The 22100-nt window shown below is 37.7% G+C and overlaps 1 protein-coding gene across 1 annotated transcript in view; it reads left to right on the top strand.

Annotated features, from left to right (window-relative positions):
- The first annotated feature begins 10921 nt into the window (after positions 1-10921).
- LOC115220498 (mucin-5AC) overlaps positions 10922-22100 on the top strand; it is a 46817-nt gene continuing 35638 nt past the window's right edge. The window contains exon 1 of the mRNA XM_029790631.2: positions 10922-11179. Within this exon, the coding sequence (XP_029646491.1) occupies positions 11149-11179 (31 nt within the window). The 5' untranslated portion in view covers positions 10922-11148. The remainder of the gene's footprint in view (positions 11180-22100) is intronic.

The raw sequence follows: 22100 nt of genomic DNA, 5'->3' as shown, positions 1-22100 counted from the left end.
GTAGAAAAAGTAAAGTTACAGAAGCATGAATAACAATCCAAAACCTGCCAGACCTGAGAGAGAACAGGCCAGAGTTGAGAACAGTGGGGAGAGGTCACCAATGCCCTATGCTCCACATGAGCAAAGGACTTAAGTTGTAAGTAGTAGCACAAACATCAAGCATTGAAAAGCATGGCAACTTGCACTTCTAAGCATCAATATCGCAGCCATCTCTACTGAAATATATCAAATTCATTTGGTACATTGAATTATTGTTTTAGTAACAAAGTGGAAAGCCTGTATTTTTTATAATTGATGTTGGGGCAAGTGAAATCGGAATCGAAATCGAACCAATCCTATGACTGGCACCTGGCAGGTGGCAAGTAAAGAAACACCGTTTCGACCCTGTGCTTGAGGTGATCCATTGAGTCAAGTACACCAACATCAAAAATCAATGGAAACTGCAGTTGTGATCCCTGTGCCGGTGGCATGTAAAAAGCACCATCCGAATGTGGCCGATGCCAGCACCGCCTTGACTGGCTTCCGTGCCGGTGGCACGTAAAGAGCACCAATCCGATCGTGGCTGTTTGCCAGCCTCGCCTGGCACCTGTGCCGGTGGCATGTAAAAAGCACCCACTACACTCACGGAGTTGTTGGCTTTAGGAAGGGCATCCAGCTGTAGAAACACTGCCAGATCAGACTGGAGCCTGGTGCAGCCTTCTGGCTTCCCAGATCCCTGGTCGAACCATCCGACCCATGCTAGCATGGAGAACGGACGTTAAACGATGATGATGATTCATATTTATAGTTTTTGTCTGAATAGGCACTATCTATCTTGTCTACCCAAAAGGGGTATGAGGCATTTCATCACAACCATTTTTGTGCTACCTATTTGATGTCACTCATTCAACACTGATTTATTTGACACCAGACACATTAGTGGTTCACATGTTCTCTCCCTCACTGTCTCTGTCTGTCTGCCTGTCTTCCCCTCTCTCTCCTTCTCTCTGTTTACATCTGTGAGCATATTTTTCTTATTGCCTATGAGGGGAGGTGCTTATGTCACTCATGTTCAATTAGTAAATTGTAATATCTCTTTCTCTTTCCTTCTCCCTCTCTTTCATTCTATTGATGTGTGCTTGTGTGAGAATGCGTATGCATGTTTGTATGTGTGTATGTATGCACATGTGTGTGTGTGTTTCATAGGTATTGTACATGTGTTTTAAAACAGACACTTTCCTGTAACATATGTACAGTGAATACAGATTGGAACATTAAGAGCACATGCAAAAAAATAGTCACAAACACACATATCCATGTTTTACATGTACACACGTCGACATTAAAGTATGTCAAATTCAAATGGAAATGAATAAAAAACAAAAAGATCAAGATTGACCCCCACAACCCCCGTTTGTTATCTTCTAGGCACCATCTGTTTGCATTTCATCTAGATATTAGTACATATTTATTTTGCTGATCATAAAAAGTTCAAAATGATTATCTTCATTCAATAAGCCATGTTGTTAAGATGGCAGGCTGGCAGAAACGTTAGCACGTTGGGCGAAATGCTTAGCGGTATTTCGTCCGCCGCTGCGTTCTGAGTTCAAATTCCGCCGAGGTCGACTTTGCCTTTCATCCTTTCGGGGGTTGATTAAAAAAGTACCAGTTACACACTAGGGTCGATATATATTTCTTTACTGCCCACAAGGGTCTAAACATAGAGGGGACAAACAAGGACAGACAAAGGGATTGAGTCGATTATATCCCCCCCCCCCAGTGCAAAACTGGTACTTTATTTATCGACCCCGAAAGGATGAAAGGCAAAGTTGACCTCGGTGGAATTTGAACTCAGAACGTACAACTTGATCTGTTTGTCTGTCCTTGTTTGTCCCTTCTGTGTTTAGACCTTTGTGGGGAGTAAAGAAATAGGTATTTCGTCTGTCTTTACGTTCTGAGTTCAAATTCCACTGAAGTTGACTTTGCCTTTCATCCTTTCAGAGTTGATAAATTAAGTACCAGTTGCGTACTGGGTGGGGTGGGGGTGGGGGACGATCTAACTGACTGCCCCCCTCCCCCAAAATTTCGGGCCTTGTACCTAGAATAGAAAAGAATAAGCCATGTTGTTACTTACAGCTAAGCTACATCTTCAACTTAGAGATTGATATTAAATATTGAACTGTGTGATTTTTCTGAATTTTTAGAGGCTATTTTTTTACTGATTTCAGTCATTGAACTGTGGTCATGCTGGAGCACTGCTTTGAATGGTTCAGTCAAATAAATTGATACCAGGATTTATAGTTTGGTCAAGTACCTCATCTCTGTTTCCCTTTTGCCAAATGGCTAAGTTATGGGATGTAAACAAACCAAGACCAGTTGTCAGGTAGTAGTGGGAGACAAATGTTAACACAAAGACACACAGATGCAGACACACACACATACACTCACACACAAATATGTAGGCACACTTACATATATTTTACAGGCTTTCACACAGTTTATACACACACACACATGTATGTATTAATGGTTGTTTTTATGTTTAGTTATAAAAACAAACAATTTTACATTAATCATAAGGGTTACTCCATACTTTTGTAGAGAACAAATTTATTAATCTCTAATTAGAATAGTATTGACAATAACTTCATAGATTTGGCCAGTTAAGCCATCACTGGTTTAGTTTTCAGAGGTTTTCTGAAAAATATGTAAACATTTGCCTTTTCCAATGGGCAGCCCTGAAGATATCTGGTCAAATTAGGTTGTTTTCACATTTACAACTCTTAACATGGTCTGAATCCTTCGGATCCGAAGCACTGTTTTCTTAGTGACCAGATTGGAAACCCGTGTGGGCCCTTTTTATGCTTATTTTAGGTTATTTTATGTTCCTTTAAATTTTATTTGTATTAAATTATTTGATATGTTTTTATTGTGATTTTATTATGATTTTATAATCCTTAAGAACATTACATCCTCAAATTGAGTACACACACACATATACATATCATCATCATCATCGTTTAGCGTCCACTTTCCATGCTAGCATGGGTTGGACGGTTCAACTGGGGTCTGGGAAGCCAGGAGGCTGCACCAGGCCCAGTTTGATCTGGCAATGTTTCTACAGCTGGATGCCCTTCCTAACGCCAACCACTCCATGAGTGTAGTGGGTGCTTTTTACGTGCCACCGGCACAGGTGCCAGACGAGTCTGGCAAACGGCCACGATCAGATGGTGCTTTTTTATGTGCCACCAGAACGGGGTCCAGGCGGGGCTGGCAACGGCCACGAACGGATGGTGCTTTTTTACGTGCCACCGGCATATATATATATATATCATCATCATCATCATTTAATGTCCATCTTCCATTCTGACATGGGTTGGATGGTTTGACTGGGTCTTGGAAGCCAGGAGGCTGCACAAGGCTCCAGTCTGATCTGGCAGTGTTCTACAGCTGGATGATCTTCTAAACTTCAACCACATCGAGAGTGTAGTGGATGCTTTTTATGTGCCACTGGTACAGGGGCCAGAGAGGGCTGGCATCGGTCACGATCGGTTGGTGCTTTTTATGTGCCACCGGCACAGGGATCACAACTACAATTTCCACTTGATTTTGATTTTGATGTACTTGACTCAATAGGTCTCTTCAAGCATGGCATGTCACCCTACGATCCAAGGTACTTTTGAGTGGGTTGGTTATGCGACTCTGGTGTAGGTTACAGCTGTGAATTCACTTTATATGTATATATACACACGATTATATAAACATAATGTCAAGAGTAACGAGAGGGGAATATATATTTATTTAACCAGGTAACTTCCGTAGGATTTCAGTCATTTCACAACTTTCTTCACGTGAGTAAGAAAGGATGCGTCCCTGTCTGTATTAATGCTGACCAAAATCATTCATAATTTTGTCCAGTTCTTGCCTTCCTTCCATTGTGTATATGCTGAGTGGTTCATGTAACCATGGTACAGCTTTTGATATAAATCTGAAAAAGAAACATTTTGTACACCTCCATTTGAAAGAAATCTAAAAGGACACCTCTTTACATTTTAAATATAATTTCCTTTTAATATTTTATTTTAAAAGAATTATTCCAAACAACCATATTATCTATTTCCTACGCATACATTTTTCACCATTATTTTCTTTACATTTTATTGGAATATAACACATATGTATATAATACATATATCTTACAAAACCACATTAAAAATCATCATCATCATCATCGTTTAACGTCCACTTTCCATGCTAGCATGGGTTGGACGATTTTGACTGAGGACTGGTGAACCAGATGGTTGCACCAGTCTCCAATCTTGATCTGGCAGATTTTCTACAGCTGGATGCCCTTCATAACGCCAATCACTCCGAGAGTGTAGTGGGTGCTTTTTACATGCCACCGGCATGGGGGTCAGTCAGGCGGTACTGGCAACAACCTCGCTCGAATCCTTTTACACATGCCACCAGTAAGGTAACGTTGGTAACGATCATGCTTGAATGGTGCCCTTTTACGTGCCACTGGCATGGAAGCCAGTTGGCTGCTCTGGCAACGATCACACTCGGATGGTGCCTTGGCACCCTACTAGCACGGGCACAAGTGCTAGTAAGGCGACGCTGGTAACGATCACGCTCGAATGGTGCCATTTAAATGCCACTGGCACGGAAGCTGGTTAGCCGTTCTGTCAATGATCATGCTTGTATGGTGCTCTTTGCATCCTGCCAGCATGGATGCCAGTCATCGAATTTGTTTTTGATTTTGCTTTAAATCTAAAATGGTTCAAAGAGACCAGAAGTCTGAAAAGGTTTCTATACAAAGTTAATTTTAATGATCACTGTAGAGCTATCTAGGAATTGGTGAAAACAGTGACTTTTTCTCAAATATTAAATCTATACAGAAACATCATATTACATAATATTTATATCCAGCTGTAGAAACTCTGCCAGATCAAGATTGGAGCCTGGTGCAGCCATCTGGTTCACCAGTCCTCAGTCAAATCGTCCAACCCATGCTAGCATGGAAAGCAGACGTTAAATGATGATGATTATCATATTATGTGGTATATATTATATAGTGTTTAATTAAATCTAGATATTATATTATATCTACATCTATATTATATTATATTATATTAATTTATTTTTAATAATATAATTATTCATTGCATTTCAGAAATACAATTTTATTTTAAATTAGAAAACTGGACAACACAGAGAACACAACTGAAAAAATTAAAAAGAAAAAAGAAAAAAATTAATATAATATAATATGATATACAGATATAGATGTAATATAATATATAGATTTAATTAAATACTATATAATATATACTACGTAATATGATAATATAAATACTATATAATGTGATGTATACTTATTGTTTCTGTATGGATTTAATATTTGAGAAAAAGTCAGTTTTCACGAATTTCTAGTTATAATTAAAATCAGTTATAATAAAGTCAGTTATAATTAAAATCCAAAACTAGAAGCAAAAAATGGAAAAGGATGAACAGGGAAAGAGACAAAAAAACAAAAAAAATTACTGTCTTATCTGTAATATTGACCTTTTGGGATAAAAAGGGAACATTTGGGAAGTTTCTGTTTTCGTTTTTAATTCATAGAACTCTATGCACAGAGGGAGTTTTTGTCAACTAGTTGTTGGGATAATATTAGTTGCTCGAAGCTGTTCACCTCATATGACATGTAAAAGACATATGTATTCACTAACGAATAACGTTGACCATCGGTAATTTACTCGGACCATACACTTTTATTTTATCAAATCGACATTACAATATACATATTCAACATCTGAAAAATGAACCAGAAAAAAAAAAGGACTATGTCACAATATTGAATTCCTTTAAAACAAACAATTTTGTTTTCGCTTTGGAGGAGTAACGTCCCTTAGATCTATTCGTCTATCAACGAAGTTGTGACCAGAGATTTTTATTCTAAAATGCCACGTCTGCCTAACTGTTTTGCTACGTGTCACAAGGAAGATAGTTCTTTCATCAATTTATACCAGTCATTAAAAACAAACAAAAATCCAATGATACTAATGAATTAAAGAAGAATTACATCATTCAATTTTTTCTGCAATGGTTTAAATAATGCGCTGAAATAAAATTAAAAAATTGGAAAAATTGGAGGGGAGGGGGACATCAATTACAACTGCTCCACAGCTCAAGTAGTACTTATTTTATCAACCCGATTAGATGAACGGTAAAGTTAACCTGGACGGTACTAATGTAAAGCACGAAGAAATGCCGTTAAACATTTTGCCCAGCTCAGCATTGATCCTTCCAGCTCGTCGCCTTCAGCAGAAATCTATTTATATAAAACTGTAGTTGTGTGAGTGTCTGTCCCCTTCGATTTAGATTCCTAACTACTCCCACATTTTGCGGTGCAGTTTAACCAAATTCGGGTATCTTATAGTCGTGATTCATATCGAGCCCGTCTGAGTATTAGCGCGCGTCTACGATGAGTCTACGATTTTAAAAATAATTTAACATCATTTTTTATTCCATTTTAATGCATAATTTTTCGTGTGTCGATGGCGGCGGAGTTGGCGTCCATGGTCACACCTGCACCTGTTTGCTTCTCCCCCTTCTTCCCTCCCTCGTGAAGCTGTGGGAAAGGGAGTGTAAGGAAATCAACGTCGTAAAGCGTTGTCAAGGAGACCAGCGTTCTTTTAGAACAACGACTTCATGGCTTGAAGACACCAAAACAGAAATGGTTAAGAAAGCCCGAATTGGCATCTATAAGGGAAGTAACTCTCTAAAAATGCTTATATAGTTATTTCCCTTACAAACCCGAGCAACGCCGGGCGATACTGCTAGTAGAATATAAATATACATTGGGGTCTGTTGAATAAACCTGTATTGGTTTTGGAGTTCAGGTGTGTGGGGATGGAGGGATGGAGGGGTGGAGAAGAGGACAAACTCAAGAGTTGACCTGGGTGGTACACCACTGTTAGAACGTAAAATATCTTGACCTCGGGATAAAGACCCTTGATTAATTTTGGACAGAAAAAGGGCGAGACGGGACTGGTTTTGTTCATGTTATTACCGATATTAAAGGACAGGGAAAATATTTGATCGGAGTGTAAATACACTCGAAAACCTTAATATTTTTGTTGTCGTTTAGTATCAAGCAAGGGTGCTCGAGCCGTTGTCATCGCTTCTTTTCTTTTTACCTTCACTATTTCTTGGCCTTTTTTTGTTACAGTAGAGTGTGACCTGAGTGAAATTTGGCTTTTGTTTCTGGCTGGTCGAGCGATCACATAAAAACTCTTTCATTGTTACTGAAATCCTGAACAGATTGCGTTGGAATTGCATGGAAGGTGAAAGAACACAAAATGGGGCGAAGAGAATAAGAGGCGAACAAACGGACAATGCGAGAGGTTACCACAGACAGACAAAAATTTCAGAAAATGATAGAAAAAGTGTAAACACAAGCGAACGCACGGATAAAAATAAAAGTTGTGTATGGTTAACAGTACGTTGAAAAGAGGAAAAAAAAAAGAGGTAGACTGATGTTTCGGGTGAACCCTTTATTGAAGTAAAGTAAGAAGGAAAAGAAACGATCCTAGACAGCTGTACAGTTATAATTAAACGTAGTTAAACAGATCAACCGGAGCACGGTAAAATTGTCATATATAAGACTGGGACAGTGTAAAAATTGCATAGGTTAAAATAGAAATTAGAAAATGTTACAGGTAGAAATTTGGCAGAGAAAATGGCACAGCTGAATAAAAGAGTTCTCATGGTCCATAATTCTTAATCTTACAATTTTTTTTAAATATCAGGTTTCTTATGTGTAATTAAAACGTTAATGCAAGCTACAGTAAAAATAAACTATTATTAAATAATAATTAAAAGTGAAAGGCGCGAGCGGGCGGAATCGTTAGGAAGTCGAACCAAGTGGTTTACGTTCAAAGTTCAAATACCGTTGTGGTCAATTTTACCTTTCATTCTTTCAGATCGATAAAATATAATACCAGTCAAGTACTGGAATCAGTGTAACCTTGTCTCCTCGCCTTAAAATTGATGGACTTGAACCCTGCAACGGACCCTCGTTCCATTCAGAAGGAATGTTTTGATTTCTTTCACTTATACGCCTTAGAAACCAGGAAACCAGCTTTATGAGTCCTAGGATTCAAACAAAACAAAAGACAAAGGTGAATGGCATGTCCGCCGCCTGTTGGATGATCTTACGATTCTTTATTAGAACATTCATCAAATGTTGGTGTAAGTCTGTAGACATTATCTTTCTCCATTTCTGTAGAGGATGACTAATTGCATCTCGGATGATGAGTCTCCCACAGTGGCCTCTTCTCTCTGAAATACTCTGAACGCTTTCAAAATCGACGAGTGCTCGTCATCAACAAAACGGAAATACCTGTTATTCCAAACTCTCACCGTTTGTTGGTCCTGGGGCCGTCAATATCATCTTTCCATGCTTGCATGGGTCGGACTGAATTTTGTTACTGTGACAGATTTTCAACGGCCGCCTGCCCTTCCTGTTACCAACCCTTAACTGTTTCCAAGCAAGACATGGCCAAACATGTTTATCGTAGAATATGGAAATGAATGACACTGCTTGTGTGACAGCGACACTCATTTACAGCTATGACACGATGCCAAGAACACACACACACACACACACATTATTCGTCACTGGAATAATGTTTGCCTCTCATATCCTCTTTCATGGGGCCGAAGATATGATAGTCCAGTGACAAGGAAATGAAAACTGTAGTGAAGAAGTGGTTCAAAGAAGAGTCAACAGGATTTTACGGGGCAGGGATACGTGACTCATTCGATGGTGGAACATTGCTATTGAGAGAAACGGTGACTATGTTGAGAAGTAGGATGTGATCCACAGAGGACAAGCTTCATTTTGATGTATGTATGTTTCTGTGTTGGTAATTAATTATACCTGTCCTAAACAAAATGGCATTACTTTTTGACTCACCCTCGTATATATATATATATATATATATACGACGGGCTTCTTTCTGTTCCTGTCTACCAAATCTACTTACAAGGCTTTGGTCGGCGCGAGGCTATAGTAAAAGACACTTGCCCAAGGTGCCGTGCAGTGGAACTGAACCTGGAACCCATGCGGTTGGGAAGCAAGCTTCTTACCACACAGCTACGCCTTGGATTGAGATCATGCTGGGGCAACGCCTTAAAGAGTTTAGGTCTCGTACTTTTCCTATCGGTGACTTTTGCCGAACCGCTACGTTACGGGAACGTAAGCAACCAACAGCAGTTGCCTAGCGGTTGCAGGGAGAAACAGAAACGCAAGGCTAAACACGCGTGCGCACACACACACACACATTCTCTCTCTCTCTCTCTCTCTCTCTCTCTATATATATATATATATATATAATATATATATATATATATATATGTATATATAAATATATCGTCGGCAGAACATAAATCCGAAAAAGAAGCACAATCTAAGTTATAGAGCAGTGTATGATATGAAGTTAGAGTAGGCCGGTTTATGGAATTATCTTTGGTTTTACGTCTAGAGAAGCAACTCGCTAAAGAGGCCTTAAGCCAACAGGTTTTGGGATCTGATGATACGCCGTAAAGCAAAGCGCTTTATAGACGTGAAACCAAATGTAATCCCATAAACCGGCCTTGGTTTTTTTCAATTTTCGTCTACCAAATTCACTCACAAGGCTTTGGTCTGCTTGAGGCTACAGTATAAAGTACTAAACCAAGGTACCACGTAGTGGAATTGAACACGAAACCATGTGGTTGGGAAGCAAAACTTTAATCACAGTGTGTGTGTTTGGAGAGAGAGAGAAAGAGAGAGCTGTCGAATGAACTTTATTCCAGTTGCCTTTTCCACAAAAGTCTGAGCTGTGTATGTTACCGAAAACCATTCAGCATTGTAGGTATGACTGGACTTTCTGCAAGGTTTCCTAAACGCTTGGGGAACATGTCAGTCTGTTGCGAAGCTTTGAACTCGACACTCTGCTACAACGGAAAATGTAAATAAGGACGAATGCCTAATGTAAAAATTCAACTGTTCACAGCAGGCTTTCAACCAGCGGATCGACAATCCTAATAACTCGGCCAAGCATACGATTTAAACTTAGGGCAATCTTTCGTCTCTAGTAGACCTTTCCGTCGATTTCCGTAAAAAAATTTTTTTTTTTACATATGGGCTTGCGGGAACTTTTGAAGTAATGAGAGCGAAAGAGACTAAGAGAAAGCGATTGTATGACGAGGGAAGTTCTTTTTAAGTTACCGTGCATGTGAAGCATTGATGTATATGTGTGTGCGTGTGTTTGATGGGGTGTGGGAGACAGACAGTATGTTGTGTAAGTGAAGTGCTTCTGTTAGTGTGTGTGAAGAGACAGAGTAATGTGTGAAAGAAAGAGATAACTGAAATTTTTTACTCGGTGTATGTGTATATGTATGTATATTACTTCAAAAGTTCCCGCAAGCCCATATGTAAAAACAAAAAAAAAAATTTTTACGGAAATCGACGGAGAGGTCTACTAGAGACGAAAGATCGCCCTTATAGAGGATCTAAGCTATGAAAGATAGAGGTTCATGATTAAAAAAAAAAAATTACGCTTAAAGATCTCACAAAAATTGAAAACATACATGTCTATAAATAAATTATTTTGAGGCCCTAAGCTGTAGTTTGTTTATTCCACGTCTACATCCAAGACACTTTATAAAGAAAGTGTCTTTTTTAGTCGTATTATACAACAAAGTGCACTCAACCGGTTAAAGTGCCCGTGAATGCAGGACTTCTATGAACAAATTGTCATTACATACTCATGGGAGTTAACTCTGGTTTACTTATAACCAAACGTTCGTAGACGATTAAGAGAGCTTAGTTGATTGGCTGAATTCCAAGGACGGTGTTTGTAAGCGGCATCGTCATTGGTCGCTTCGTCTGTATCGTCTGTGTTCTATTTATCACAAGTCCCCACGTTATCGCCACGTAGTTTTTTCAGCAAAAAGCCACTACTTTTTAGACACTGATAAATGGTCTAATGAATGATTCCTACTTAAATCTTTCACATAGCGACTGTTAACAGCCGATAAGAAACAAATAAAACCCCAAAAAACAAAAAAAGAAAGAAATACAGTGAAACAAAGAGCAATCTTCACAAATACATCGTCGCGATGCAGAGCCAATACAACATGCGTAGTCCAGGTAAGCTTACTGCCATAATTCTATGATTTTTATTAATAATAATAATAATGATAATAATAATAATGATAATAATGATAACTGAGAAAACTACCAAACTGATCGCATACATTTACTATAAGCTCGTGATGGCCTCGATGAGAGGAGCGTTTTTTTATTTTTTTTATGTTGAACTGAGAAAAAAAAAAAATGTTGGGAGAGAACTAAATAGGTGTGTCTCTCAAAAGGAAAGAAAAGGGAACAACAGAGCCCCAGTCTGTCTGTCTGCGTGTATGTGTTATTAATAATAATAATGATAATTAATTATTTTTTTGGCCATGAAATGACAAATAATAATAATAATAATAATAATTAATTCTTTTATTGGCCACAAGGGCTTACATAATAACAACATGAAATGACAAATAATAATAATAATAATAATAATAATTAATTCTTTTATTGGCCACAAGGGCTTGCATAATAACAACATGAAATGACAAATAATAATAATAATAATGATAATAATTAATTCTTTTATTGGCCAAAAGGGCTTACATAAAAAACAACAGGAAATGACAAATAATAATAATAATAATTAATTCTTTTATTGGCCAAAAGGGCTTGCATAAAAACAACAGGAAATGACAAATAATGATAATAATAATTAATTCTTTTATTGGCCACAAGGGCTTGCATAATAACAACATGAAATGACAAATAATAATAATAATAATAATAATAATAATGTAATTTTCTTGATTTGTCATTTTAGAGATTGATGATTTAGTATTTAATAAACAGCTACTGCCACTAATGACGAGTAATAATAATAATAATAATAATGAATTAGTTTATGACTTAGCATAAGACTGAAATGTTTGCAGAAGCAAGACTATCATCACCAATTATATTATATCGCTCGACATTAAGATATTACTGGTACTTAGTTTTTGATCTAACTCTCCACCCGCCCTCTCCGAGAAGAATGAAAGACGAAGTCGACCCCTGAGTTAATATGATAATACTGACAACGATAATAGTAATAATGATAGTCATATGTTTGTTATTTAACCCTTGGAATAGCTCGAACATTTGTTTTTCAACAATATTCGAGCTATTCCAACCGTGGCAACTCATCCTTTCTTCAAACAGTGTAACTAACACTACATTATTCAGGGTGTACTACATTCTTTTTAAAGACAGTAGGGTGAGATTTGAGAGAAATCTGACTGCCATTTCTAGCAAGTTGAGTGACCACGTATAAAAGGCCTTTCTTAGCTCGCTAATAATAATCGTGACATTGTCTACGATGGCCTTAATAATCTGACGATATTAATATAATCTTCACACTAGCCAAGAGTTATTATTCCTTTTTTAAAGAAGCAATCGAAAAATCGATCACTTGTGATACGGTTGGATTTTATATCTATATTTACGATTCTCTGGATCGTTCATTCTTGCATTTGCCCAAAATTCCGTCCGTCTTCTGACTCAGGAAGCAAAGAGGCCGATGAATTTCCTGTTTGACTGCTGTACGAACAAATATTTGGGAGAAGTTGTGATGTTCTTGTCAAGGGCGTAATGTAAACGTGATGTTTCCGTGTGAAGTTAACATTTATAAAAACAAGTCAACATTAAACTCAAAGATTACTCGTTATTTCTTTTAAAGAGTACTTATTCTTTTTTTACAAAGAAAACGTGGACAGTGTACGTACGCCGTCAGCCGACCGTTTCCTTGTATAATAAAAAACAACAACATTATACGTACATTGTATGTATGTATGTATGTATGTATGTACACACACACGCATATAATTAGTATAAGATACGTCAAAATAGGCATATAATAGAAAAGGTTAATGTTTAGAAAATGACAATTAAGTGCTCATACCGGACCAGTAACTCAAATCTAACGTCGAGACAGAATTCGGGCAAGCCCAGAGTTAGCTTTGAGAAATTTACAGGTCGAGTTAGTGAAAATATAATAAAATAAAGGATGTTGAGGCAGTTGTTAATGGCTGTGTATGCGTATGTAATGAAAAAATAAACTCAAGTAATTTAATTTACTAAATCGTCGGTGGTGATTTTTATGTTGAAGTATCTTCCTCGTCAGTTGTTACATACATACATACATACAGACAGACAGACAGACACACAAGCACACATACATGCACGTATACCCAGACTTATGCACGCACACACACACACATATATCATTACAAACCATTAGCATTTGTTCTATAAGTCTGTGTTGTAGCCATCTGTCACCGACCCCTCTCAATTTGCTAAATAATAATAATAATAATCTCTCTTCATGAAAGCTGGCCAAATAATAATCTCGGTGATACTTTTTATATCAAATAGTCGAAATTTTCAATATTCAATTAATCAATCACTCATACTTGATTGCTTGCTGTCCTATAATTCTCTTCAGCTTTTCAATATTGTATTTCATAGCATTTGAATAGAATATTAACCCAATAATATTTCTACATTGGCATTTGAAAACAGCCAGTGTGCCATATTCATTTAGTAGTTATATTTAGCTATTTATAAATTAATGCCACATACAGTCTATGTGTAGTTATTTTATTCTTTCATTCTTCTGTGTGAGAAGCATTGCATCTGGACATTGTTAATCCCTCTGTACACAAGTCTAACTGCCAAACTTGCTTACCGAAGGAGAATATGAAAAACCCATTTGAAAAGAATAGTTTAAAGTCTTAACACCAATACAGTAATTCTAATATATTTCCAAACTATGAGTTTGTAATAATGGGTTCGAATTTTGGCACAAGGCTAGTAATTTCTGAGTAGTTGGTAAGTCAATTACATCGACCCCACCCCCCAGTATTTATCGACCCCAAAAGGATGAAAGGCAAAGTCAAACTCGGCGGAATTTGAACTCAGAATGTAAACATGGACAAAATGCCACTAAATAGACGACATGCTGCCTTGTCAATTATTTGTATTACTAAAGGTTCATTATTTTTCTCCGTATGAATGAGGTCTCATAAATGGGGGTTTCACTCTAGCACCCCACCACTACCATTTTGTCTTTTTCCTAGATACTCTTTCCCATCATCATCATCGTTTAACATCTGTTTTCCATGCTAGCATGGGTTGGACGGTTCGACCGGGGTCTGGGAAGCCAGGAGGCTGCATCAGGCTCCAGTCTGATCTGGCTGTTTTTCTCCAGCTGGATGCTCTTCCTAAAGCCAACAACTCCGTGAGTGTAGTGGGTGCTTTTTACGTGACACCGGCACAGGTGCCAGGGGAGGCTGGCAGCAGCCACAATCGGTTGGTGCTTTTTACATGCCACCGGCACAGAAGCCAGTCAAGGCGGCGCTGGCATCGGCCACGTTTGGATGGTGCTTTTTACGTGCCACCGGCACAGGTATCACAATTACAATTTCTATTTGATCTTTATATAAATTCAGGGAAGCCATGCTGCTTATCTCTGGCATAAAATGACCTCTTCATCCTCTCAAATTCTCTCCACCACCCATGTTTGATTGAGAAGGGTCCTCCTCCTTTTGCTTGTTCCTTCCTTTCTTGCAAGTACTCGACAACCCCTCTTGTGTCTGTGGCATGAAAACCACACCCAGTACACATTGTGAAGTGGTTGGCATTATGAAAGGCATCTACCCATAGAAACCTTGTCAAAGTTGACACGGAGCACAATGCAGCTTTGTGGATTTGATCGAACTGTCCGACCTCTACCAGTTTGGAAGATGGACATTGAATGGTGATAACGATGATGACTGTTTCATTAGCTTTCAGTGCTAAGTTTAAATCTCTTGCTGGGCTTTAAGAAACTGACATTAAAAAGAAAATTACCGTTTTAGTTCTGAACATTTGGTCAGTATCCCAATCTTGTTGGTCATCCAGGTGCAAGCATGGCTGTGTGGTTAAGATGTTCACTTCACAACCATGTAGTCTTGGGTTCAGTCCACCTGTATAGTATCTTTGGCCAAGTGTCTTCTATTATGGCCTTGGGCCGACCAATGCTCTTTGAATGAAAGTGGTAGATGAAACCTATCCACTTAACATATTCATATAATATACATACATGCATACATACGTACATACTGTAGTGTTACAGAAACAGAGGTAACCTAGGCGAGATGCTATTAAAATCATTCAAGTTCTACTAATAAACAAGATTTCCTATCCTTGCCCTATGTAATCCCTGAAGAAAAAATAGAAATAACAACCAAAATTTCCCTGAAGTCGCATCATACCATTCTTAATGGTATTTTTTTCCAATAGAGAGAGAGAGGGAGGAAAAGTAACAGCAGTGTTCCATGCTAGTAATTGTACGTTTTTAGACAGGAAAAATTAATAATTTAGTGTTGATTATGAATTTCAGTATGCAAGTTGGAGTCTAGTTTAGTTCCATGTCTTCTGTTGGAAGTGCTCCATTAATTTGAAAGGCCACTTATAATACCTTTGGCAGTGCTTTATCTTGACCATGATGATGATGGTCATTATCGAACACTTTCTGCCCTTAGATTCAACCATAGTTATAGATAGCATTCCATAAGAATACAAACTCTTTTTATATTTTGTGTAACGACTTGTGTTTGCCTGATTGATCTTAAGGGGCCACACAAACTACCATTTTTAGTTCAGATAAAATAAGAACCAGCTTTTAAAAGTTGTAGGTACAGGCATGGGTGTGGTAGGAAGTCTGCTTCCCGACCATGTAGTTTTGGTCTTAGTTCCACTGCCTGACACCTTATGCAAGTGTCTTCTACTACAGCCCTGGGCTGACCAAAGCCATGGGAATGGAAGTGGTAAGCAGAAACTGAAAGAAACCTATTGTGTGTGTATGTGTTACATATATATATATATATAGTGTAATAAATAAAATATATGCAATCATACAAACATATATGTACGTACCGACATCTACATGTATATATACATGCATATATAAATATATATATATATATATATATATACCATAAAAACCCATGTAATTTGCACACCTATGTAATTTGCGCAGGTGATTTTCAGGATAAAATTTGTTAAAACAAGCTTCTGCTCATGTAAAATTCACACCCAAAAGTTTTCAGAATTGCTGATATAGTCGGGGGAAAAAGGTTTTCAATTTAGTTGTATTTAGCATAATTTCACTTACTTATGATTAGATTTTATTAAATTTTCATTAAATAAAAATAATTTCTGTTTAACAGGTATCACGTTGTTTATAATAAACTTTATTTTACATTTCTTGCCCACAAGAGATTATGTCCGATCTTTAGCATACTGCTGTATGTCTCTCAAATCATGATCATAGGAAAAGTTGTTGATAAGAATTATCAACAGAAAACAAAGCTGATAAATATGCACAGGTGTTGCAAATTAAGTTTAATTACCAATAAACATCAGCTTGGATGACACTTTATTCAACCGACAGAGGAAGGTGACCGATCAAACTAATTATGTAAACAGAATTCTTTACCGCTTATTCTTGTCGGGACCTGTAGTATGGACTATTGAAATTTTAATCCCTTTTACACTTATAAAATATCAAGCTTACTTTAAAATTTGTCATTTGTCATTACTGTTATTGTCAGTATGGGTAGAAATTATGAATCATTTACTGCAAAGGAGAAATTAAATATGTTGAATATGCATTTGAATGTGGCAATAGAGCTGCTGGAAGGCATTTTAATGTTAATATTAGGTTGTCCCAAAAGTTCGTAAACACTTGCGAAAATTGAATTTTTACTCGCCAAGTACTAACAAAAACAGCAAAAATTATTCCTCAAAATAAAGACCATTATTTTCCAAGACTTTCTACGAACTTTTGGGACAACCTTATAAAACCAATGTTCGAAATTGGCGTGAACAGTATGACAAGCTTAAAATAGTGCCTAGTAATAAACAGACAGAAATAAAAACATACAATTAAGATTATCCATATCATTACATTTTTTGCAGTCAGGAATATCCATATCCCTATGTATGTCAATGGTGCTCCATTGCGATAGGTAGAAACTCCAAGCAATGTAAAATATGGCCTGGACCATGTTTACCAGAAGGAACGTCAGACTTCAAAAAGTGGTTAACCATTTAATGATTTTAGTAAATTTATACAGAAAAAGTAAGCAGGAGTGGCTGTGTGGTAAGTAGCTTGCTAACCAACCACATGGTTCCGGGTTCAGTCCCACTGCGTGGCATCTTGGGCAAGTGTCTTCTGCTATAGCCCCGGGCCGACCAATGCCTTGTGAGTGGATTTGGTAGATGGAAACTGAAAGAAGCCCATCGTATCTATGTGTGTGTATATATATATATATATATATATATATATATATATATATATATATGTATGTGTGTGTGTGTTTGTCCCCCTAGCATTGCTTGACAACCGATGCTGGTGTGTTTACGTCCCCGTCACTTAGCGGTTCGGCAAAAGAGACCGATAGAATAAGTACTGGCTTACAAAGAATAAGTCCCGGGGTCGATTTGCTCGACTAAAGGCGGTGCTCCAGCATGGCCGCAGTCAAATGACTGAAACGAGTAAAAGAGTAAAGAGTATTATACTGTCCAGTGTAAATAAAAGTCAACTATGGCAATGAAAGAGTTAAATGATATTTTTCAAAATCTGCAGAGCACTTTAGATACTGCTTACTGTGCAGTGCTTGAGGATCACTGTTCAAAGGTGTCCTGAGTTGTTAGTAAATAGTGTCTCTTCATTATGTTACAGACGTCTGTCTTGTTTACAACTTCCTAACCAGATTGCTAATGAAATACACTGCCGATGTGCTTTCCATTAATGTCGAAAATAATCAAGTCTGGAAGAATTTAGTAAAATGACTAACTTCTATTAATGAGTTGGTGTTCGGGACATAAAAGAAGGATTCAGAAATAAAATTATGACAAAGTTTTAATTGAAAATATGAACACCAAAGCATTAAGTTTTGTGTTATAGAAAGAGAGACAGCTTCAGACAAGTTGCTATTAAGATTGTTTCAGCTGTAAAAATTAGTTCATATGATTTTCTGTTGTAATTATAAAATGACAGAAGTTCTCAATCTGCAAGTGAGTCAAATCTAACTTGCTGCCTGAGACGGCTTCCTACTGTTTAAACTTTCTTTTATGTTATCTTGTCTTTGTTCCTCTGGGGATTGAGGACATCATCATCATCTAATGTCAACTGTTGCTTGCATGTGTCAGATGGAATTTGTTGAGACAGATTTTCTACAGCTGAATGCTCTTCATGTCACCAGCCCTCATCTGTTTTCAAGCATGGAAGACAGTAAACAAACAAACATCACTTGTATGATAGTGATGTTCATTTACAACCATCACATAATGTTAAGACAAGCACACCCACATATGTTTATGTCTACTTATAAAATGGGCTTCTATCAGTTTCTGTCTTCCAAATTCATTCACAAGGCTTCTCTAAGCCCAAGGCTATAATAGAAGACATTTTTCCAAGGTGCTACACAGTGGGACTGAACTCAAGGGGTAACTTGATTGGGATGCAAGCTTCTTAACCATACAGCTATGCTTGTACCTACATTTCAAATACCAGTAATATATAGAGGTCAAGCAGACTTACTGTACCCCTGCTGTTGTTAGAATGCCAGACAAAATGCTTTGTACTCTTCATTTCCATTCCTTGTGTTTACTATTCAAATCTTGCCAAGGTTAACTTTACCCTTCATTCTTCTTGCATTGATTAGTAAAGCTCTGCTTTCGGGCAGTGGACCAGCATACCAGATTTGATGATGCCTTCTGGTATTTGTTCAGGTTGTTTGTGTTATGAGTTCAAATCTCACCATGGTCTATTTGTTTGGTAGACTTAATTTATCTCCTAGTTTAAGACCACAACCTGATACCTTGAGTGCTTTTAGCTGAGTCCACACTGAGGCAAGCATTTGGGCCTGATCTCTTCTTCCCTCCCTTTAGTTTTAGGGCCACTCAAAAGGTTACACACAAGTTTTTCTCCTGGTCAAGGGATAAATAAATTATTAAATTATCAAAGTTGAAATACTATTTCTCTCTTGATCACCAGATTTTGAACAACATCAAACCTAGTTAGTATTTAGATGGTTGACACCTTGACATAGACACACTCATATATGCCTATACACTCTCATACCTGCACACACACACATGCTGTGTGTGTAAGGTTGCAGCTGATCAGTTGGTAGTGTATATATATATATATATAATGTGTGTATATATATATATATATATATATATATAATGTGTGTGTATATATATATATATATATATATATATATATATATATATATATAATGTGTATATATATATATATATATATATATATATATATATTATATATATATATATGTATATATATATAATGTCTATATATATATATATATATATAATGTGTGTATATATATATCCGACTCGTGGCCGATGCCAGCACCGCCTCGTCTGGCTTCCGTGCCGGTGGCACATAAAATACACCAATCCGACCGTGGCCATTGCCAGCCTCGCCTGGCACCTGTGCAGGTGGCACGTAAAAAGCACCCACTACACTCACGGAGTGGTTGGCGTTAGGAAGGGCATCCAGCTGTAGAAACACTACCAGATAAGACTGGAGCCTGGTGCAGCCTTCTGGCTTCCCAGATCCCCGGTCGAACCGTCCAACCCATGCTAGCATGGAGAACGGACGTTAAACGATGATGATGATGATGTATATATCACCTTGACCGACCAGTCCGTCAGGCGTCCATTTGACACCGCTGGTCACAGCACACTGTCCACTCCTCTCTGGATCGTGCCTTTCTCATCCACGTGATCCCAATCGTCCTCCTGAAATCATAATTCCACCATTGTTTAGGTCTTCCGGGTAGTCGTTTCCACTCACGCGGGCACCACTCGACAACTGCGTGGGTCCACCAATTATTGGTGAGCCGGGTGATGTGTCTGGCCTAATGATTAGGAGTGTTGCACTCAGAATTGCAAGATCATGGTTTCAGATCAGTAGCTGCATTGTGTTCTTGAGCAAAACAGTTAATTTCACACTGGCCCATTCTACTCAGCTGTTAACTTGTAACCTTGCAATGGACTGGCATCCCATGTATGCTTCTATGTGTTAATCTCTATGTCCGTTGGAACATTGAAATTGCTTGCAAAAAAAAAGAGGAAAAAGTCCCTTAACTTAACAGTGCAACAAACAGAGAACTATATGATAAGTATCACACTTCAAAACAGGTATTTGGATTGCTATAATTGATTAACCCTTCAGGGCAGGGCACCAGCATGACCACAGTGCTCCAGTCCAGTCATCTGGCAAAAATGAGTTGTACCTGTATTTCAAAGGGCCAGTCTTGTTAAATTGTGTGTCATGCTGAATTTCCCTTAGCACTACATTAAGGGCACGCATGTCTGTGGAGTACTCAGCCACTCTCATGTTAATTTCACCAGCAGGCTGTTGATTGGATCAACTGGAACCCTTGTTGTTGCAACTGCTGGAATGCTTGTATGTGCAGATGTGGGGCCGCACAGTAAGAAGTTTGCCTTCTAACCACATGGTTCTTGATTCATTTCCATTGTGTGACACTTTGGGCAAATGACTTCTGCTGTGGCTGCTATAGCTTTGGATTGACCAAACCCTTGGATTTGGTAGATGGAAACTGAAAGAAGCCTATCATATATACATACATACATATATATATATATATATATATATATATGTTTCATTCTTGTTTTTGTTTTTGTATACATTCATATGCTTTTCCCAGAAGCTTAATGCTCTGATGCTTTCCAGATTTGAGTGGTCTCGGGTAAAAAAGCGCAAAACTGCTACAACTTTCTGGACACTGACTGACAAGGAAATCAGCTGTGAATGGCCCGTGTATCTTGTTTTTGTCCAGTTTCTCGTTTGTTATCATCTATTTTTCCGTATGTTGTATTTTGTTGGATTTCCGCTTGTTTTGTTCTTTCTGTCCTACCTTTGATTTATCTCTCTTTATATAAATGGCAAAATGTCTGTCTGTGTGTATCCTTTATACAAATCCACAATTTTTCAGTTAGAAGGCTTGCACTTTCTATGGTCATTCAAAACTGTCCAAGGGTGGTCGTGCACGTCTTTACATTTCCCTAGTCACCCCACAAAGCCATTAAAAAATCAATAGAAGTGACTTTTTTCTGAATTTTCTATTCAAAACCCAATCAAAGTGCCTGAAACTTGATATGCCAATTGAATGCCAGCTAGCTGTATGTGATTGGTCAGATATTTGGACAGTACTCGCGTGTATGTGGGCAAGCACGCAGCTGTATATGCATGCACTAGCACTATGACCCAGCAATGCTGGGTCATAGTGCTAGTATATATATATTTATCTGTGTGTGTTTGTGTCTGCTTGTCTTTATATCATTTTATAGTTGTAAATGAGTGTCACTGTCATACAAGCAGTGTTGTTCTTTACAATGTTTTGCAAGAATTTGTCTCACCTTGGGGAAATATTACCTTGCTTAGAAAGAGGTGAGGGTTGGTGACAGGATAGGCATTCAGTCGTAGAAAATCTGCCACAATAACTCCATCTGACACCTGCAAGCAAGGGTAAGTGAGTGTTAAAATACTGATGATGATGGTGTTGACCAAACTTTATCAGGTGCTTACCAGCAGAGATTCCTTTGTTTTACTAATCAATCAATATATAACAAATCTAAACATTCAGAGAAATATCTTATAAACTCAATACCTGTTTTTAATTGACAAGACTCTCTATACTTCTTGTACTGGTCTCTTTGTAAAATGTGCTTTTCTCTCTCTCTCTTCTTTGTTTCTTACTCTGACCTGTTTTGTACTGTTTGCAGTTGTTATTCATACCACGGCGACATATAGGTCCATAAAAAGAAATTATATTTTGTCACTTAGGAATGAGAACACTGCTGTTACATACATAACTAAGAAGGATGCCATGTTGTGGTACCACATTTA

The sequence above is a fragment of the Octopus sinensis genome, linkage group LG16, assembly GCF_006345805.1.
Source record: "Octopus sinensis linkage group LG16, ASM634580v1, whole genome shotgun sequence".
Classification (NCBI taxonomy): Eukaryota; Metazoa; Mollusca; class Cephalopoda; order Octopoda; family Octopodidae; genus Octopus; species Octopus sinensis.
The sequence above is the reverse complement of the archived record's forward strand: the minus strand, read 5'-3'. Positions and strand labels throughout refer to the sequence as shown.